Source organism: Onychomys torridus, chromosome 16, assembly GCF_903995425.1.
Source record: "Onychomys torridus chromosome 16, mOncTor1.1, whole genome shotgun sequence".
NCBI lineage: Eukaryota > Metazoa > Chordata > Mammalia > Rodentia > Cricetidae > Onychomys > Onychomys torridus.
Window position 1 is genome coordinate 59,282,901 of NC_050458.1, and position 20,015 is coordinate 59,302,915.

The following is a 20,015-nucleotide window of genomic DNA, read 5'->3' on the forward strand; positions in this document are numbered from 1 at the left end:
AAAACATTAGTCTTCCTCCAAGATGATGTCGTACATCAGTTGCGATAAGAACAAATGATAATCCCTGGCACGTTTTTTTTTTTTTTTTTTGTGACCAGCCACTTCAAGGCAGAAAGGACGGCGCTTCACTTGTCCTGTCACCATGGCTTCCTTGTCACCTCGCTTCCCCTCTCTAAGCAGAGTGGAGGGCTTCTCTCTCTAGTCACTCTTAAGTGTGATCCACAGCAGATAGGGCCCGGAGTAGTGTTCTATCCCTGAAGCATGTGGAAAGGCTGTAGTCACGTAGCTTTAAAACAGGGGTTCTCAACCTTCCTGATGCTGCAACCCTTTAATACAGTTCCTCATGTGGTGACCCCCCCCCCCAACCATAACATTATTTTTGGGACGGTTACCAAAGGGGTCACAACCCACAGGTTGAGAACCACTGCCTTAGACCTTCACTTCCTCAACTGTTGTAAGTGAACACAGGACTTTAGTAGAAAAGTTTAAACTGAGACACTGACACTTGAATTCATCACATTCCAACCTCTTAGGATACTGTAAAACTTGAAGAAGACAGTCATCATGAAGCTCAAGGCAGAGGCCCTAGAAATGGCAGCTACCCTTTCTTCAGAATGGCAAACACACTCCTACACCACAGGTGCTGGTTTAAACATCACCCTTCATCATTTCCCTCAGACAAACAGTAGCATAACACGAAGCGTCAAGGTCAAAGGAGATGGACAGTGATGAGGTCCCATCATTGTCGTGGGAACCTTCCACGTTAACATCGGAGCCAGGATGGACTAGTTGGTATGACACATTGTGGGGATGTTTCAAGATGCGCCTGTAGCATCCTGGTACATTCAGCTTCAGGGCAGGCACTCTAAACCTACAGGCCTGTAGTCCGTCCCTGCTGAGGACCCCACGGTACCACTGGCCCACTTTGTTCTCTGGGTACTGAGCGTTGTATCCAAGTACTGGCAGAAGCACCTGGGGGTGGGGGGGCAGGGAGAAACCACAGCACATGGATTAGCCGTCAGAAAGACACACCATCATAGATTACCTTTGTGATGATGACCCGGATTTGTAAAAACAGTGTCAGGCTATATAAATATGACAGTTGGCCGAAGACATGCTACCTAGGATGCTTTTAACATTATCTGGCAAAGAAAGAGATAACGAAAACCAAAGACTCAGGAGACAGAGGGTCATCAGCTTGTATCAGGTAACACTGGGCAAAGCAAAATTCAAAAATAAAGGTTCATGTAATTATCCAGTAAGGACTCCATCTCCTACAATCCTAAAGCAGAGTCTTCTGTGACACACAGAACTGTCTCTACTGCTGGCCCCTGCTATTTTGGGTGACAATCTGAAATTCCTTTTATTAAAAAAACAACCAAATAATCAACCAACAGCAGATATTTTTATTTTGTCAGCTGTGTGCATATGAGTGCATCTGTGATCTGTAGAGGTTTTCTCCTTTGCTGACTGCTAGACAGTATGTCTGAATACAAAAAGGTATTTAGAAAAATGGGCAAATCCTCAAATATATAAATGAATCTCAAAGAAACCAGACGCTTTAGGGTTTAAGCCAGCACACAGAAGGCTGAGGCACGGATAGGAGTTGGAATCCAGCCTGAGCTACAGCTAGGCTTCAGAAATTTGATTCACTTGTGACCCATATTATCCAAGAAAATTGTATATGATCCTAAGTATGAAATTGGTATAAAAGCCAAACACTTAAACTGATAATAAATCATAAAAGATTTATGTCAAGATGACTCTGTTATACATATAATTCTGCCATTTATTAAAGACCATTTAATTATCATTAAATTACTAAAGCAAACTTGCATACCAAGGAGATAATATGCTGTTTATTCTCATATAAAGCATTAAATCTTGCCTGAACATTTGAAACCATGGGGTGTAAAGCATTTTCAGTGTTTTCCAGCTAGACAGATGTTTGGATTTTGTAATCTTGGTGCTCAGAGTACCATTTCACATGAACACACAGCACAAAATGGCGGAAGTATATTTGGAGCCATTCATGAAACGTTGGAAATTCTGTCCTAATCTCAAGTCAAAACTCATTTAACATTCTTTTTTATGACACCCAGGTCAGCAATCAAAACGGCAATCTTAAAAAGCAAGTATTCTAACAAAATACAGCCCAAGCATATATTAAGTTAATATTCACATGCTGATAAATGGTAGGAAAATATTGTCTTTGTTTTCCAAAGTAAGCCATTATGTTAAAACTTTGTATGTACAATAAAACCTACAACTGCTAATATGTAATAGTCTGGAATCAGAGCTGAGGTGTTTCATGCATCACCATCATCACCATCATCACCATCATCAATCATCATCATCATCATCACCATCATCAATTATCACCACCATCATCAATCATCATCATCATCATCACCATCAATCATCCCCATCATCTTCATCAGTCATCATTACCATCATCAATTGTCACCATCATCATCATCACTATTATCAGTCACCATCACCATCATCAATCATCATCAATCACCATCATCAATCATCATCATCAATCATCACCATCATCAATCATCATCAATCACCATCATCAATCATCATCATCAATCATTACCATCATCAATCATCATCAATCACCATCATCAATCATCACCATTATCAATCATCATCAATCACCATCATCAATCACCATCATTCATCACCATCACCACCACCATCATTACCATCTGTAATGGGCAGGATGGTACACACACAAGGCAAAGTGTGCATGTTGCTACACAGAACCAAGTCTACAGTCTGCAGTGAAGCCACATGATGCAACACTTGTGAATGCTTCTAGAAATACCTTAGATTCACTATGTATTTGATTTTCAATTAATTTTCTGTCACTATGCATTCAGAAACCTTGTATTGCTACAAAATTTTACACAACCCCCACATTCAGTCATGGGATCATAACCCACAGTCTAAGAAGCTGGAATACAGAAAGATACACACACACACACACACACACACACACACACACACACACACACACACTATTTACGTAATATTTTTTCAAACGTAAAGCCACAGTGATGAAAATTAAATCAGTGGCTCCCATGAAATAAAATTAATGCAATCCTGGAAATAGGATTAATATGGGTGTCAAACATTGGGAAACACTGGACAGAGACATGAACATAGGGAAATCTGAGAGAGACATGAAACTATTCTTACTTAATGTTGAATTTTTCAGTGTCCACATGATTATATGTATTCATCAAAAGCAAGTATAAATTAAATTATTAGGGTATATATTACAGCACAGTGAGTTTATTGTAAGCATAAATGTATTAAAGAAGCATCAATTACTAGGATATAAATTATAACAATTTAACAGTTCCCAAGAAGGGAGGTCAGATTTGTCTTAGGGAACAATACTTACTGAAATCTAAGTTGACAGTACCTTTTAACCAAACTTACCTGGTGTACTGCGTATGTGTTAGCTGACGCCTCTTCTTCGGTCACCAGATGAACCTAGTTTCATAAAATATGATGGTAAAGAGTGGTTGCCAAAAGCTCAAATGACCTCAGTGTGTCCTAACTCTGATTCACACACTGAATATTCATATGTTCAAACACAATCCTTTTATAATAACTTGTCTCCAGAGGAGCCCACTACATAATAAACAGACCAGTCCTTTCTGCCTTACACTACTGAGGCTGGATAGCACCAATCGAGGCTGCCCAGTGGTGACACTCTCCTCAGTCCCGAGCGAATGAGGCAGAATTGAATGTCTGCTTCTGAAAAGCCGGCCCCTCCCTTCAATCACCCCAGTCCCCAGGAAAGACAGCAGTATTTTATTCAGCCATGGTGCATGTGGTATCTGTTTGAGGGGACAGTAGCAGGCTTCTGAAGCCAAAAGGGAATTCGAGAGGTGTGTGATAAATTAAGTTTGAGAAACTCTGCTCCACAACATCACAGAATACACAATTCTTGGCTGTTAGGAGCACGGCTCTTGAAGAAGATGGGATTGGAGATGCCGCTGAGCCTGAATAAATCGTGAGTTTTTAGGCACAGGACCAAATAAACTCCTGCTGGATTTTTAAAATTAGTTTGAGGGAGATTCCTATTACCTAAAACCAAGTAGCCTTAACTCATACATGTGGAGTCCATCATTGATCTGGGTAAAGACTTCTTAATGCAGAGCTTAGAGTCTACCTTTCCTCTAGTTTTGAAGGGCTGGGTCATGATGTACCTCTACTAACTGATTCCTAGGTCTACCTCCAGGGTCCTCCAGAGGAGACCCGCTTAGACTCCTGGGTCTTTTCAGATGCCCTTCATAGATGATTCTGAATTTTCCCTTTCCCATCTGGGCCTCAGTTCTCATTCCCATAAAATGGAAGGAGTTCAAGGACGGGACCTCTGAAATCCTTTACTCCCCCCAAATCCAACCGTTTTGCAATGTATACCATGAGGCACTACTCAGGGTCTTGTCCTTGGTTTTAACCAGGTTAAAATTGACTCAAGATAACGTGAGAGGAAAATTCTTTGTTCCTTTTGTTTTACACTACTATGTGAACTCTCACAAGACTTGTGGAATTCAGTTTCATTAATTAGTTCAAACCTATAGAGATGAAAAATGCCGGGTAGACAGGGAAGAAATAGAAAAAGCAAGTTTTATAAAATAGTCATGACATCACTTCATTAATATTAATGTCATGAAATCACACTGACATAAAACCACATGTATAGGAAAGCATCCCATATTCTCATAACACTATGCAACTTACTTTTTTTTTTTTTTCTTGTAAGCTGTACATCTCTTACACCTGTCTTTTCTTGGAATTTTATACAAATAAAAGCCATTTTCTGTGAACACTTGGGGGACAGCAGAGAGGAAGCTGAAGGACACATGCTGGACAACAGGAAGCAAGAGAAAGTAGTTGGGGTGTGCAGACCTTCCAGTTCTGGACAGTTTGACTCTTGTTTTCAAGAGGACAGCTTAACACAACTGGGGGCATCACACATACAGGTCTGTTTGTTTTTAAGACTGCGCTCTTTAAAGGACACTTTACCACCTTGCATTCTACACCACTATTTTTCCACTTAGCAACACATGTTGATTCTCAGCCGTCAGAAAAGTAAGCCTGGAGATGAGTAAATGGAAGTGTTTCAAAACCCAGGCTTCTTGTAATTACTGTCTCTGGGATGGCAAGTCACTCCCTTGACAGATGGGTACTCACTTGACTGCTTGAGAAATGCTCGTCGGCATCTTCATCCAAGCAGATCAGGTCCCCGGCCACCACTTTGGTTCCATAGGCTGCAAGTCTGTATGATGCCGCCTCATTCCAAATCCTGCTGCTGTATGCGTGGGCGTAGAATATGCGCATGGAGTGAGGGAAAGAGAGCCAGGCCTGGATACAGCCTTCCTCCGTCATGCCAAAGCGATGCAAGGACTCCAGCAGAGCCCGCTCTCGAACTCGGAACTCAGGCATTAGTGAAAGTGTGCCTTGGGCATCCTCTGAAATGGAGAACAGATCAGCTGGTAGACATCTCCACTGCAAAGTTACCTGGGAGATGCCTTTTGCAAGCAGTCTAAATGAGGGGCAATCATTTTGTGGAGATGCTGAACACTACTAGTTAAACCCAATTATAATTAAATTATATAAAAGCTTGTGCTATTTTTTTAAACTTTTCTTTGAAAAATAAAAAAGATGGAGCTGGAGAGATGGCTCAGAGGTTAAGAGCACCGACTGCTCTTCCAGAGGTCCTGAGTTCAATTCCCAGCAACCACATGGTGGCTCACAACCATCTGTAATGAGATCTGGCGCCCTCTTCTGTATACATAATAAATAAATAAATCTTTGGAAAAAGAAAAGGAAGAAAGAAAATAAGAAAGAAAATCGAACCTAGCATGAGGAACAGCTGGCCAGACCCCTTTCCTTAGAACAGAGTTAATCTAATTCAGAAGTCTGCCCAATAAAAAGAACCCATCACCAGGGACAAAATAAGCTGGTAAACTGGAGGGGCCTAGGGGTTTCTGAAGAACTCTCATAGACATACAATAGCATGTATGGATTCTAATCAGACTGCAACCCACAAAACCAGGGAGGCTATATAGCAGGGGGGACCCTAGGATGACTGTGGCTTATAATAAGTTTTGGTTTGACTCAATCACTGGGCAAGCCTCAATGAAACATTTCACTATTAGGATAAGAATTTACACTGTATCAAGCTGATAATAGAAAATTTTTTTTAAAAAAAGAATGTGTGGATAAATCGTGGCAATCCATATCCTAGCTAGTGGGTTTTAAAATGTATATTGCTGAGCTCCAAAGATGCTTATTCATGGAGGGCCTTGTAACTGGTATTTAATAAAGGTACTGGATGCTTCTTAGGTGCACTAAAGCTTCAGAATCACTGACATGGGGATCATCTCAGACTCTACGAGAGAAACAAATCACACACGGACAGCGAAGCCACCATAGCTTACCTGCCGCCACACTCAGAATCACGCTTCTTTAGTGAGCTTGCGAACAATGCTATGTATGCACATCAAACTCGGGTTCCAAAGAGGAGTCGGGAATACATGACAGCCCCTGGGAAACACTTCCTAGAGGACTCGCTATCACAGGTGAACTTCACTCAGCCAGAGGCTTCGCTGGTTGCCGTGGCCATGCTACCATCAGCAGCAATGTAGAGTGCAACTCCTCGTCCTATGGGACTTCAGTGAAGGAAAACTAAGGGAGTACTTCCTGCCTCTCCTGACCCGCAAAGTACAGTTAGGATGGACAAAAGTGCAAGCAAGCCGGACAGACTGAGCACCCGTGCCAGTCAGTCACGTGATTCAAAGTGCAAACTATTACCCATTTGTTTCTCCAATCTAACAGTCTCCCAGCTCTGCTACTTCTGCTATTTCTCAGGGTGTGCGTTTTAAGGACAGGCCCATGCAGGGTATCTTTATCTGTGTCTGTATTACCACAGATCAGTAAAGAAACTTACATACCAGTTTGAAGAAAGTATCTCTTCGCTTTATTTACAGGATCATCCCCGTCTTCTGGTGTAAGAAATAACTTTATGGCCTTCACCTTGAAAAATTAACCAAGTGAACAGGTTTTTAAAAAAATGGCAAATCACTTTTTAAAAAAGATGCAAATTCTTGGACATCCTGTAAGGGCGGAAAGTGTCGTTGCGATTTCTTCCTTAAGGTTTCAACACTTAATCAGTTTCACACGTAGAGATAATCCTTCCATACAAACCAAAAGCAACTACAAAACCATACACTGGAAAAGCCCCCTCCTCGGGCATTTCATTTCTATCAGCCTTTATTCAGCCGAGATATAAAGAGAAGGGTAAAGAGATGATTTAAATGCTCGGATTTGGTCAACACATGATTCAAAAAAAAAAAAAAGTGAAGGAATCAGAAATACCAAGCCATTAGTTTCACTTATATTTGCAAATTCTTTGAAATTAAACATTAAGTTAGGGCTGGCACAATGACTCAGTTACACAAAGGTGCCTGCCACCAAGCCTGATGACCTGAGTTCAGTCCCCAGGACCCACATGGTGGAAGGAGGGAACTGACTTTGGCAAGTTGTCCTCTGACCTCCACACTGGCAAAATATTATAAAGTGTCAACTTCAATGTTTTACTTAACATTTTAATAGTTTATTTTAAACCATACACATATATGATGTTTCTTTTTTTATTTAAAAAAGGTGTCTACTTAATTCCTTTTATTTTATCACAGAATGACTGGAGTATGTAGCTCATAGTATGAAAGCAACTTAAAATAATTCGTTCACCCCAATTTCCATTCTACCTTCTACAGCATTTATCCAAACAAATATTCACAAAAAGCTAATACAACTGTCGTGGTTGATTTTCTGTCAACTTGACACATGCCAAGGTCATCTTGGAAGAGGGAGTCTTGGCTAAGAAAAAGTCCCCATCAGACTGGCCTGTGGGCAAGTTTGTAGAGCATTTTCTTGATTAATGATTGATGTGGGAGGGCCCATTTCACTGTGGGCAAGTGGACCTCAATTATATTTTTAAAAAAAACAAGCCAAGCAAGCCATGGGAGTAAGCCAGGAAGTAGCACTCCTCCACGGCCTCTATTTCAGTTCCTGTTTCCCGGTTCCTGCCTTGAGTTCCTGCATTAGCTTCCTCTGACGATGGACTGTAGCCTCTACACCAAATCAACCCTTCCTTCCCCAGGTTGCTTTTGGTCATGGTGTATTGTCACAGCTATAGGAAGCACACTAAGACAACAGCCAAGCAAATGTTAAGCCTCTATCACATGCTGAGGACTGTGTGGGGTGTGATGTGTAGAACACTATCTACGGGAGAAGACTGAGCAACTGCAACAAGATAATCACAACAAAACCTAGTAAGATGATAGAAGTCCCAGATCCCAAATTAGTGGACATTTAAGTTGAGGTACAAAATATAAAGATTAGGGAGGAAGTGCTTTAAGCAAAGAAGGAAGATGTGGTGTGCCAGCTACGGGAAGTGGCCTCTAAGGCAGCTCTGATGATGTCCTCTCTTGGTACCCATGCCTGGCACAGTCCTCCCCTACATGTACTGGGTCTGGTGTCTATGAGCAGAACTCCGCAAAGCTAAAAGGTGCATCCTTTTGCCTGGTTTGTGGAGCTGCAGGTTATTGTACCAGTGGATCTTTCATTCAGTTATAGATTCAAGGAATCATTGGTCAAGTCTATGTCATCTCAAATAAATGTTAAATGCAAGGCCATTGTGTACAGTTTGCTTTCTTATACTATGAATCCAGGAATACAGTAGCTGCCTCAGAGATCGCCAATGATATCAAACATGATGCATGACGTGTGTGTCAGAGTGTACACACATGCACACACATGCAGTTATATGCCACAGTTAGGTATGTGATGAGTTTGTGTAATAAGTACAAATGACTAGAGTTAAGTTTTTTTTTTTTTTTTTTTTTTTTGATAATCCCAGCACTCGGGAGGCAGAGGCAGGCAGATCTCTGTGAGTTTGAGACCAGCCTAGACTACAGAGCAAGATCTAGGACAGGCACCAAAACTACACAGAGAAACCCTGTCTCAAAACAAACAAACAAACAAAAAAAAGATTGTATTTTTGAAAATTCATACCATTTCATTCTTCAGTAAAGCCAATCCAATTTGGTCTGTTTGAATCTTCCTTCCTTTTCCAAATCTCTGTGGTCCATAGTAATTCACAAAACCTTTATTCTATGAATATAACGGAATATAATAGATGAGAACTTCATAAATACAGTACATCAAAGTACAATCAAACATTTCTCTTCATATTTAATGGAGAAATTCAGTAATCACCAATAATACAGAGTTGTCAAATGGTCTGAGAAATGCTAAACAGTTACACACCAGAAGGAGAACGGGGCAGATAGATGTAAATCAGCCTGTAAACCCTGGGGGTGGAGGGGGGGCAGTGTGTGAAGGGGAGAGGAAGGGGGGTGCTGAGAGCCAAGACCCGCCTGGGCTGTGAGACCCTGCCTCAGTAAACCAAGCTAACCAAAACTTTACCACAAAGACCAATGAAGACCAAAGCTTGAAATAGTTTTCTGTTCACAACAGTGAGGGGTTCCTGGTGCACATGACCCGAAGTGCTAAGCCAAGAGAGATGAGGTGCGTGCTGGCATAAGCTTCCCATTAAACCTGCAGCTCAGCCCCTCTCAAGTTCTGTGGTTTGGGATTCTTCTGCTGCTGCTGGACGAGAGTGGAACAAGGTGCAAACTTCTTTTCCCATCCCACCAGCTCTGTTCCTTGATGTTATTCCTTTATCTTTTCATTCACCCCGATTTCTCTCTGTCATTTCCCAAGGAGGGATGGAGTCGCCTCTAGACACCATGCTTCAAAATTGTCATATTACTCAGAAGAAATATGTGATTATAATTGGTCTGTGTGAAATAGAGAATGAGAGAGAGAGAGAGAGAGAGAGAGAGAGAGAAAGAAAGAACATGCATGGCCAAGAGGTCCAGGGGAAGTTCTTGAAAATTAAGAGTCCTCCACACAGTTTATGAGAGAAGTAAACATTCACTCAACCAATAATCACAACTGAGCACCAACTCAAGGCCTGTCAATAAAGGATGTTAAGGCATTTTTTTTATCAGTACAGCACAAAATCAACTGCAGATAAGGTGAGTACTCCCGATATTGAATCTCAGCTTTTTAAAAGTTATTTCAAATTGGTTTAAAAAAAAAAAAAAAAAGTATCAGAGGGCAACTGGAATAATTATCCCTCTGAATTATTAAATAGAACCAAAAGTTGATAACCAGAACTATAACTCTCTAAAGAAAACTTCAAGGGATCCTTATTGTCAAGCCACTCAACTTCATTTCTCAAAAACAGACTTTTAAAGTCTATTGGCTGGCAAAATGGTATGGCAGGCAAGGAACTCCCCACGCAGGCCTGGTGACCTGATTTTGGTCCCTGGAAGTCACAGTAGAAGCAGAAACCAACTCCTAAAAGCTGCCCTTTGTGCGCGTGTACGTGCAGACACACACACACACACACACACACACACACACACACACACACATGCATTCACACATACACACACACGCATTCACACATACATACACACACACAGACACAGACACACACATGCATTCACACACACACACACACACACACACACACACACACACACACACGCATGCACACATGCACGCACTACTAAATAAATAAAAATTTTAAAACAGAATGCTAAGATCATTTCTAATGGGAACTTCTCAACAGGCAGTGTATTTTCATAAATACCAAAGCAGACCTGGTCATAAACTCATTCACAGAAATCCCTTCCAATGCACCGGGCGGCAGTGGTGCACACTTTAAAACCAGCACTCGGGAGGCAGAGGCAGGTAGATCTCTGTGAGTTCGAGGCCAGCCTGGTCTACAGAGTGAGTTCCAGGAAAAGGCGCAAAGCTACACAGAGACACCCTGTCTCGAAAAAAACAACAAAGTTTAAAAAAAAAAAAAAAAGAAAGAAATCCCTTCCATTTTTTAAGATATTATTTTAGTAAGTTTTCAGAAGGAAAAAAAAAGTAGAATTTTTAGGTAGGTCAGTCATAAAAAAACAGATCACAACACAGAGTCTACAATCTGAGGAGTATGACATACAGGTCAAAGTTGCTGAATTTTAAGATCTTCCGTGCTCTCTTGTCTATGTACTGTCACCTATGGCCACTTCGACACAAGGGTGGCTAACTGACCACAACAGGAACCACAGGCCCAGAAAGCCAAGAACAGTTACTATGGAGCCCTATGGAGAAATAACACTGAAAGTTGGGGTTACGTGTGCACCCTCAAATGCCTAACAGGTGTGACTTAAGACTTAGGAAATGCTGGCTGCTGGCTGCGCAGGTCACGGATGTAGGTCTTACTCGGTCTATACAAACATACCTAGTGACAGTTAAGGAAACAGGCCATGAACTTGAGAGAGAGCAAGTAGGGGCTGGTAAAAACCAGAAGGGCTGGAGAGAGGAAAGGGAAGGAGGAAAACAATATGATTATGTTTTCATTTCAAATAATTTTTAAAAAAATTAAGTAGAAAATTAAAAGGTTTGGGATTTATAATTCATATGTATTAAAGAAAACCCAACATTAGGTTAAAATGGGAAAGGACCTGTACCAGTCTAAAAAGTGGGGTAACTATTTATTGAGATTTCTGGAGAAAATTACTGAACAAGGCGGCCACGCCACTGTGTGAACCCGTCTAAAGTAGCACGCACTCCTGAGGAAGACACTAGAGAAACCCTGTTTCAGAGAGCTTCTTCTGGGGATCGGCACACACGGCTGGAGCAGCCTTTCTCTTGGACCACCACCCAGCCCCCAAATCAAGACATGGAGACTTATTAGGAATGCCCGACCTTAGCTTGGGCTTGTCCCACTAGCTCCTATAACTTAATCTAAGCGCTTCTCTTCATCTACGCTTTGCCTCGGGGCTTTTACCTTGCTTGCTTTCTGTGTGTCCTACTTTTCCGGCTTCCTCTGTGCCTGGCTGGCTGGGGGTTGCCTGGCTGCCCGACCTCGAGGTCTCCCACTCGTTCTCCCTTGTTCTCTCTTCTCTCCTCCTGAGCCTAGATTTCTCCTCCTACTTACTCTCTTTGCCCACCAGCCCCGCCTGTCCCTCTTCTGCCTAGCTGTTGGCCATCCAGCTTTTTATTAAACTAATCAGGTGCCTCAGGCAGGCAAGGTGAAACAAATATAACACATCTTTACATAGTTAAACAAACGTTAACACATCTTGACATAAAGTAATAGTCCATGACACACTCTTTTGTTTGTGTTAATATAAAAGATGTCAAGAAAAAAAAATAAGCCAACACTTAATTATCATTTTAGAAATTAATTATATAGACACACGTAACAAAAAATAATCTTTTTTTAATCTGAGAGGATTATAGAAATTTTCCTGTAATACAATTTCAAAATTGTGTTTTCTTACCTTAACATTTTCTATTGCCTCCACAATCCTCTCAGTCAGGCTTGCAGAGTCATTTATTCGATTGTTTAGATTCCTGATGACAATTTCAAAGTGATTTCCTTTGAGCTGACCAAGTCTGAGAGGATCACCTACAGACCGAATATTAAATACATTCATTCTCTTCTTTTTAATTTCTTTTTCAATATTTTTCAACCTATAAGTGACAAGTCATATAATCAGTTAAATCTAAGTCTAAAAATAAAATTACATATTTAATTAACATGAGCTTTAAAATGATAGTTGCCAGGCAACTCCTATCAAAATGTAAGTACCATGGGAGGCTGGAGAGATGGCTCAGCTGTTCAGAGGGCTGGCTGCTCTTCCAGAGGACACAGTTTGATTTGCAGCACCCACATGGCAGCTCTCAACCACCTGTCACTCCAGTTACGGGGTTCCAACACCCTCTTCTGGCCTCCACAGGCACCGAGTGACAGACAGACATGTATGCAGGCAAAACACCCTTGCGCATTAATATGTAAAATGTTTCAGTGAAATTCTAAATTAATGTTAGTAAATATACACTAAATATTCACCATTATAGGACTAGACTAAGAGGGTTACTCATAGACTAGACTAAGAGGGTTACTCTGGCGACATGAGCAGGTGTCTCCTCAGCTCGAGTGGTAGAACCTCCTAATGGCCCTGGTCCTCCAGTACTAACTTGTCCCTTTCCTCCTCAGGGTCTAAAAAACAGGACCCACCAGCATCAGAGAGGCTGCCCTGGATACTTCCTTACTCAATCGATCAGTTCTCTGCCAACTTTTAAAAATCATATTCCAGGATCATGTCAAAAGAAATATATATCAATTTTTATTTATATCTATTTTTTTAGCTCTTATAAAAATTGCCTATTTTATTTGGTAGACTGCTTGTCGTCCCTCTGATTTCTAGTTCCGCTGGGTCCTGTTACTTAAGGGTACTTGAAATCTCACACCCATGGACCAAATCAAGGTTCTCTCTCTTCTCTCCCTAGGAACAAATAACATGTATCGCCTTTGGTTGTTAAAGATTAGCCTTTGTTTTAATACTGTGATACCTAAATTCCTATAATTCAGACTACAAAATCAGGCCTGAAAAAAATCCCCTTGCAAATAATGCACGCTTAAATAGTTTATAACTAAGTACTAAAATGTGAATAGCATATCCAGTTAGGAGAAATTCTGACGCATGGCTCAGCTTGCGTAAGGTTAAGGAAAGCATCCAGAACTTGCAGACTGAAGTACAGGAACAGTAACCACAGTATCATCTACAGTAAGAGAAACTGGACAAAATCCATTTTTTAAAAAAGATCCATTTTAAAAATTAGATCTTTTGGCCGAGCGGTGGTGGCGCACGCCTGTAATCCCAGCACTCAGGAGGCAGAGGCAGGTGGATCTCTGTGAGTTCGAGGCCAGCCTGGGCTACCAAGTGAGTTCCAGGAAAGGTGTAAAGCTACACAGGGAAACCCTGTCTCAAAAAAAAAAAAAAAAAGATCTTTTATGAAAATTATTTTGAAACTCAGCAAAAACTCTTATTTTATTATAAATATCTAAGTTACACAGGTAATATGATTTTCATTTCTGTGATGTGTACACTCTGAAAAACATCTTGAAAACAATATTTATTGTAGTTATTTTTCAGCAGTGCAGGCATTCGTGAGCTGTTCCTTTTTTCTGTTTTCTAAATATGAATACATTATTTCTTTTAAAATGGCAAAAATCACTGCTAAAGCTTCATTGCACTGAGAGGTAAAATTTGAATCCTATGCATTCTATTTAATGAGAATGCATTTTAAATGTAAGAGCTTATGATAAAAGCACAATAATCATTAAGAAAGATTTATAAATGCTATATGTCTTCAGTTACACTTTTCTGAATGCAAGTGCATTTGAACAAAGTATCAGATGTTTATAAATAATTCAGACACTTTGAAATCTATTACTTGTCAGTTTCCACCCCAAAATTTTCTATTTTTTGTAGGATTTTTTTTTTCTTTGATTTATGTGTGTTTGTGTGAAGGTATGCCTTGTGCAAGGGGGCCAGGAGAGGCCAGAAGAGGCCAGGGATCCCTTGGGGCAGACTGCAGGCAGTTGTGAGCTTCCCATCATGGGTACTGGGAACCGAACCTGGGTCAGCTGGAAGAACAGGAAGTACATCTCACCAGCCCCAAACTTCATATATATTCAATGCACATTTACACATACGAGGAAGATAACTATTTTACTAATGTACAATGTGATGTGGTATGTAATCAGTTAGTTAATACTGATAGTAAGGATAAACTGGTTCCGATATTATTTTGAGTTTTAATCCTATATGTACTAGAAAGAAATAGCATATTACCTCTCTGGAGTCACTTTTTTAACAACCATCGATTGATAGGTGATTGCTTTCTTGTCTTTGAGGCCCGCGTAACTAAAATCTGAAGGAATAACACCAAGTTTGACGGCTAAAAAACCAATTGCTTCAAACATCTCCAGGTTTTCCTTTTGTAGGGTAAAAGCTGAAACAAAATAATCCTAGATTTAAAAAAAATAAAATAAAAAGGAAGGCGTCATCCATAATTCCATTCTTCACAGACTAACAGGTTAGGATAAGAAATCTAAAGTAAAGTGCGTTTTAATGAGACCCTAAAACTAGCATCACAGATCTCAGCTGCCATTTAAAATCATCCATTGGCTTGTCAGAGGTGCGCATTACTGACCCAAGGTAGTGGGAGCTCACGACAGCTGGGGAACCTGCATGGGACTGAACCAGGCCTTCTGAATGTGGGTGACGGTTGTGCGGCTGGATCTGTTTGTGGGGCCCCTGGCAGTGGGACCAGGACTTATCCCAGGTACATGAACTGGCCTTTTGGAGCACATTCCTTACGGTGGAATGGATGGATACCTTGCTCAGCCTTGATGCAGGAGGGGGAGGGGGATGGGACACGCCTGGGACTGGTCCTGCCCCAACTTGGTATGCCAGCCTGTGTTGACTCCCCAAGGGAGGCCTTACCCCTATGAGGAGTGGATGGGGGGTAGTGGGGAGGGGGGCTGGGAGAAGGGGGAGGGAGAGGAGGAATGGGAGCCGAGAGGGAGGGGGAATTGTGGTTGGTATGTGAAAGAAAAAAAAAAACATTTTTACAACACTACTGGTTAAAGCCTGAGCATCCACAGGAAGCCTGATGAACCACGTGTGCAGGCCCCCATCTTACACTCCAGGGCATTCCTTTCCCTTCCCAAGGATGACATATATCCACCTTATCTCCGAATACTTAACTGTGAGATTATTCCGAAAACAGAAAAATTAATACTCTCAAAACCAATCAAATACAAAACAATTGCTTCAACTTTATACATCTGTGACTGTTAGCTGTAAATGTCTTTATTATCCGTACTTAAGTAGTTAATTTTCACATTTAGCACAATTTGCAAGGCTTCGTCTTTCTCCAAACAGTCCGTCTATTCTTTACAATAGCTCTATGACCAGGCCTACTTATTCAAATTACTTATCTTTCACAAATTTTACACCAAGTAAACGATGATTTACAAAATTACCTGTATATACAGCTTTTCTTCCCTCCCACTCAAGACGAGCTCTCTTTCCATGTGTCCGAGCTTTCTCCCGGAACCTCACGGTGATGGCTGTGTTTGGATTCCCAGCACTGGGGTTCTGCTCAGGGAAAGATTTGGTTTCCACAAGGGTTCCAAACTTCTTGTTGAGGAAGTGGTGCACGGCTTTCCTGTGACCTTTGTTTGTATCCGGTTTAAAGGTAAACTTGGAATTTTCTTTCTTTGCATCCAAATATTTGAAAAAACCAAGTGCTTCTTCTTCAGACACCAAATGGCAGAGCTCTTTATACTCGAGGTTTGGTTTTACAAAGACTTCACTGTTTTTCCCTACGGTTATTAAAAAAGGAAATGTCTGCCTGACGGCACTGTGTAAAACAGCCCTTTGGCTTTTGTCAGGGACCCTACCTAGTGAGAATTCCCGAGAGGGTTCAATTAACTCGGTTTTTGAATCCCACATCCCTTTGATGTCACGGGCAAACTGCTCCAGCAATGTATGAGTTTTTTCACCTAAAAGTGAACTTAGTAAGTCAACATTCTCTTTCTCACATTTGGAAGTCACACCACTGACACCGTCTTCTTTATCCGAGCCAGATGGATGACTCTGGTCCCCGTCCGAGTGCCCAGGCAAGTTAGTAGCGTCGTCTTCGTTACCTTCATGGTCGGAGGATCCATCATGAATATTTAGCTTTGGCTTTTTGACAAAATGACTTGGCTCGGATTGTGTTTTACTAATTTCATAAACGGATTCATCAATGGCCTTACTGACTAATTGCCCCTGTTCGTCGATCTCAGTAACGATGAAGTCACTTGGGGAGGTTTTTATAGTGCCTTGAAATCCAACATGATCATTAACGAAACATAAGGAACTAGGCCTGATTCCACCATCCGTGTCCTCTTCCATTCTTAACAGTGTCTATAAAAGAGACGAAAACAGTCAGCTACCAGAAACACTTACAGATAAGAATGAAATTGTTGTCTTCCTCTTAATTCTCTGTCCCCTAAAAAACATTAATAACTTATTTTATGGATATATGTGTGTATCCTACTTTCAGAGAGCAAGAAGAGTTACCAGTCCAACTATCTGTGGCATAAGTAGTGACTTGTATCTTGATTTCTCAGTCAATCTAAGCTTCTATTATCCAGAATTAAAATGGGTTGATTCTGAAGAAATGGCTCAGCAGTCAATCAACCTTGTTCTTGCAGAGGACCCCAGTTCAGTTCCCAGCACCCACATGGCAGCTCACAACCATCTGTAAGTCCAGTTCCAGGGGACCTGCTGTCCTTTCCTGACCTCTGTGCTGCACCCAGGCACACCTTTGGTGAACATGCATGCATATACACAAAACACATATATCAAAATAAACCTATTAAAAATGTTTTTAAAAAACATAAAATGGGTCAATCTCAAGTTCGTCTGAAAAGTGGTGGCTTTAGGCCCACACAGAAGAGAGAAGAAAATAGGTCTGTTTTTACAATGATTGTCATCCCAGGCGCCTCAAGATCTCCTGGAGCTAATTCGAGGGCCACTGTGGTGGTATTTTTAGACATGGGAAGTTAAGACAGAAAGTTCTACTGTAAATAGACGAGAGAAGTTCTCCATAAACTAAAGGTAGGCATATTTAAGTCAGCCCTGGACCTTCAGCTTTCTCTAAATTCCCTGTAGGAAAGATACAAAATTCTCAAGCTGATGAGAGGAAGTTTCTACCCAATCACTGGCATCAGAGAAAAGAAACCGGACAAGTGTTCTCAGAGAGGTGACGGAAGAGCAATTCTACAAAGAACCCCACAGGCACCATACGGCTACCACCATCTCACATGGAGCTGTGGGGAAGCAGCTTCGCCACTGGGCTCTGGCACTCGCCATACTTTACAAGCTCTCTGTCATCGTGATCTAAACCTCCACCCTCCTAGGTCCTCTCCACTGGGCCATGCACAAACCACATCCGATTCTCTGTATCACCATTTTCACATTTATTCTGCTTCATTTTTAAAGTCCCTGAAATCCCCTGCATTCCCCCTGCTAATTGAACCCTACGGATTTCCCTTCCTCTGTCATCTTCTTGGGGGAGACGGGGACATTCTTTTCTTTCAACCCCTGTGTCTTAGAATCTGGAGATTAGAAACACCACCTGTTTGTTGCCACTGATCTTTCCAAAGAGGTTCTTTTCCCTTGTACCTCGGTTCCTCTGCAGATCTTTCCCTGGGCTCTATCTTTCCACATCCTCTCTGATGACTCTTCCTTCACTGAGACTTCTGGCCTCCGTCCTCTTGAGCAGAACTTCTTGTCAGTCACCCATGTGGACCATGTTTCTAGCTCGATCCCACATCCCCTCAAACTTCTTCTCCTCAGCCTCTGGCCCCACTCCCTTCGGCCACCTACTCCTTTGATCATTCTTACTTTCTCATCACCCAAAACTTTACCACCTTTAGAAATCTGATTTCCTATTTTACCATTCTTCAACAGTGCTAATTCCCAAATTCTCAGGCATCATGGCAGCCTTTTTACTATTTCTGTCTAGCCAACTATTATCTACTATGTGTAACACCCAAAATACTATATTAAATGGTAAACTGTACAAGTGTTTAAAACCCTATTGTTACATTTACAACAAAGTCTAAAGTATCAACCCTGAGATTCTGCACCCTGTCTATTCTGCAGTGGGATGTACCTTTATCCCATTACCCTCTAAACCACAGTTACACTGGCTCTCCTCACCACCTTTGTGGTAACTTCCTGGCCAATCTTTTAGGATTCACACTCTTAGAGGTTTTCACTGACCAATAATCTCATCTATGGGAACCTGCTAGCCATTTTCCTTCACACATACACACATACACACACACACACACACACACACACACACACACACAGTTTAATTTTCTGTATAGCGAATGCTTTTATTATTTTCTGTCCGTCTTCTTCAACTTAGTGCTAATTCCACATGAGTAGGAAGGAATTCTACCTTATTCAAAACTGATCAACCCACATTTAGAGCACCAAGCACCTAGTAGGTGACCATGCAGGTCTGCAATCAATATTGGTTGTTGGACGCACATAGTAGGTGACCATGCAGGTCTGCAATCAATATTGGTTGTTGGACAACAACTAGAACACAGTAAAAGCTAGTGATGAGGAAGAAGGGTTAACTTTTGTTTGTGATAACCAAGAATGGTATAATAAATTGCTATTTAAGTCTCTGAAAATAGTTCAAGAGACAGAAATGGGGCAGAAATACCACAAGCAAGTACAAACGAAACGAACAATATGCGGGAGGGCGAAAGCCCGGATACAGAGAAGGAGTAGTGTGGTCGTTTTGGAGACTACAGCTGAAGTAATGCTATGAAAGACACGGAACGCCCTGTCAAAGGCTGGAACCTGCCTTGTGGAGGTGTTCCTAAAGTGACTGACGGAACTCAGCCGTCAGCGGTGACCAAGTCCACAGCCCTCCGGAACCCTAGGGGGTCTAGGAAAAGATCAAAGGAAGGCTTTCTAGGCTAGACGTGGGGACGGCACCGCGACGAAGACCTTCCAGCCAAGCAGCTAGTAAAGCGGTGGAATGCAAAGGCGGGAGGACCGCGGCGCGTGGGCTAGGCTGGCAGGAGGAACCCAGGCTGTTCCCCGGGGCGAGCCGAGGCTGCAGCGGGTCCCAGCCTTGCAGAAGGGCGGGAGGCTCCCTTGAGATCCTCCCCTGCACCCAGCTCCTCCGGCGCCCGCCACGCCCTCCTCCTCCCTCCGGGCCCCGCGCCACGCCCGTCCGGGTCGCCCTGGTCCGGGCCATGAGCTTCGGATCGCCCACTTCCGCCACTCTCAAACCCACGCGCAACCCAGCCTCCCACGAGACTCAGCCGGTTCTACCTCGCTTCCGAGAGAAAGAAAGCAGTCCTCCCAGGTGACACACTGCGCATTCCCGGAAGCCTTCGCCTGCCCAGCCCCCTACAGGGACATTTAAAGGGACAGGCACCCACTTGTAGAGTTCCTGCCCTGGATGGAGAGCCG

General features: G+C 42.1%; 1 protein-coding gene across 2 annotated transcripts; it reads right to left on the minus strand.

Annotated features, from left to right (window-relative positions):
• Positions 1-386: 386 nt before the first annotated feature.
• Positions 387-19,921, minus strand: Pus7l (pseudouridine synthase 7 like). 2 transcript variants are annotated; one of them, XM_036207538.1, is made up of 9 exons: positions 19,875-19,921; positions 16,004-16,931; positions 14,808-14,967; positions 12,447-12,639; positions 9,109-9,207; positions 6,984-7,065; positions 5,221-5,498; positions 3,457-3,510; positions 387-972 (listed from the first exon to the last, which is right to left on the minus strand). In XM_036207538.1, the coding sequence occupies exons 2-9, from the start codon at positions 16,917-16,919 to the stop codon at positions 649-651; spliced, it is 2,106 nt and encodes a 701-aa protein (XP_036063431.1). In that variant the 5' UTR covers positions 16,920-16,931; positions 19,875-19,921; the 3' UTR covers positions 387-648. The 2 variants fall into 2 exon arrangements, with proteins under 2 accessions (XP_036063431.1, XP_036063432.1); XM_036207539.1 differs by lacking the exon at positions 19,875-19,921 and having other exon boundaries at positions 14,808-14,983; positions 16,004-16,127.
• Positions 19,922-20,015: the final 94 nt, after the last annotated feature.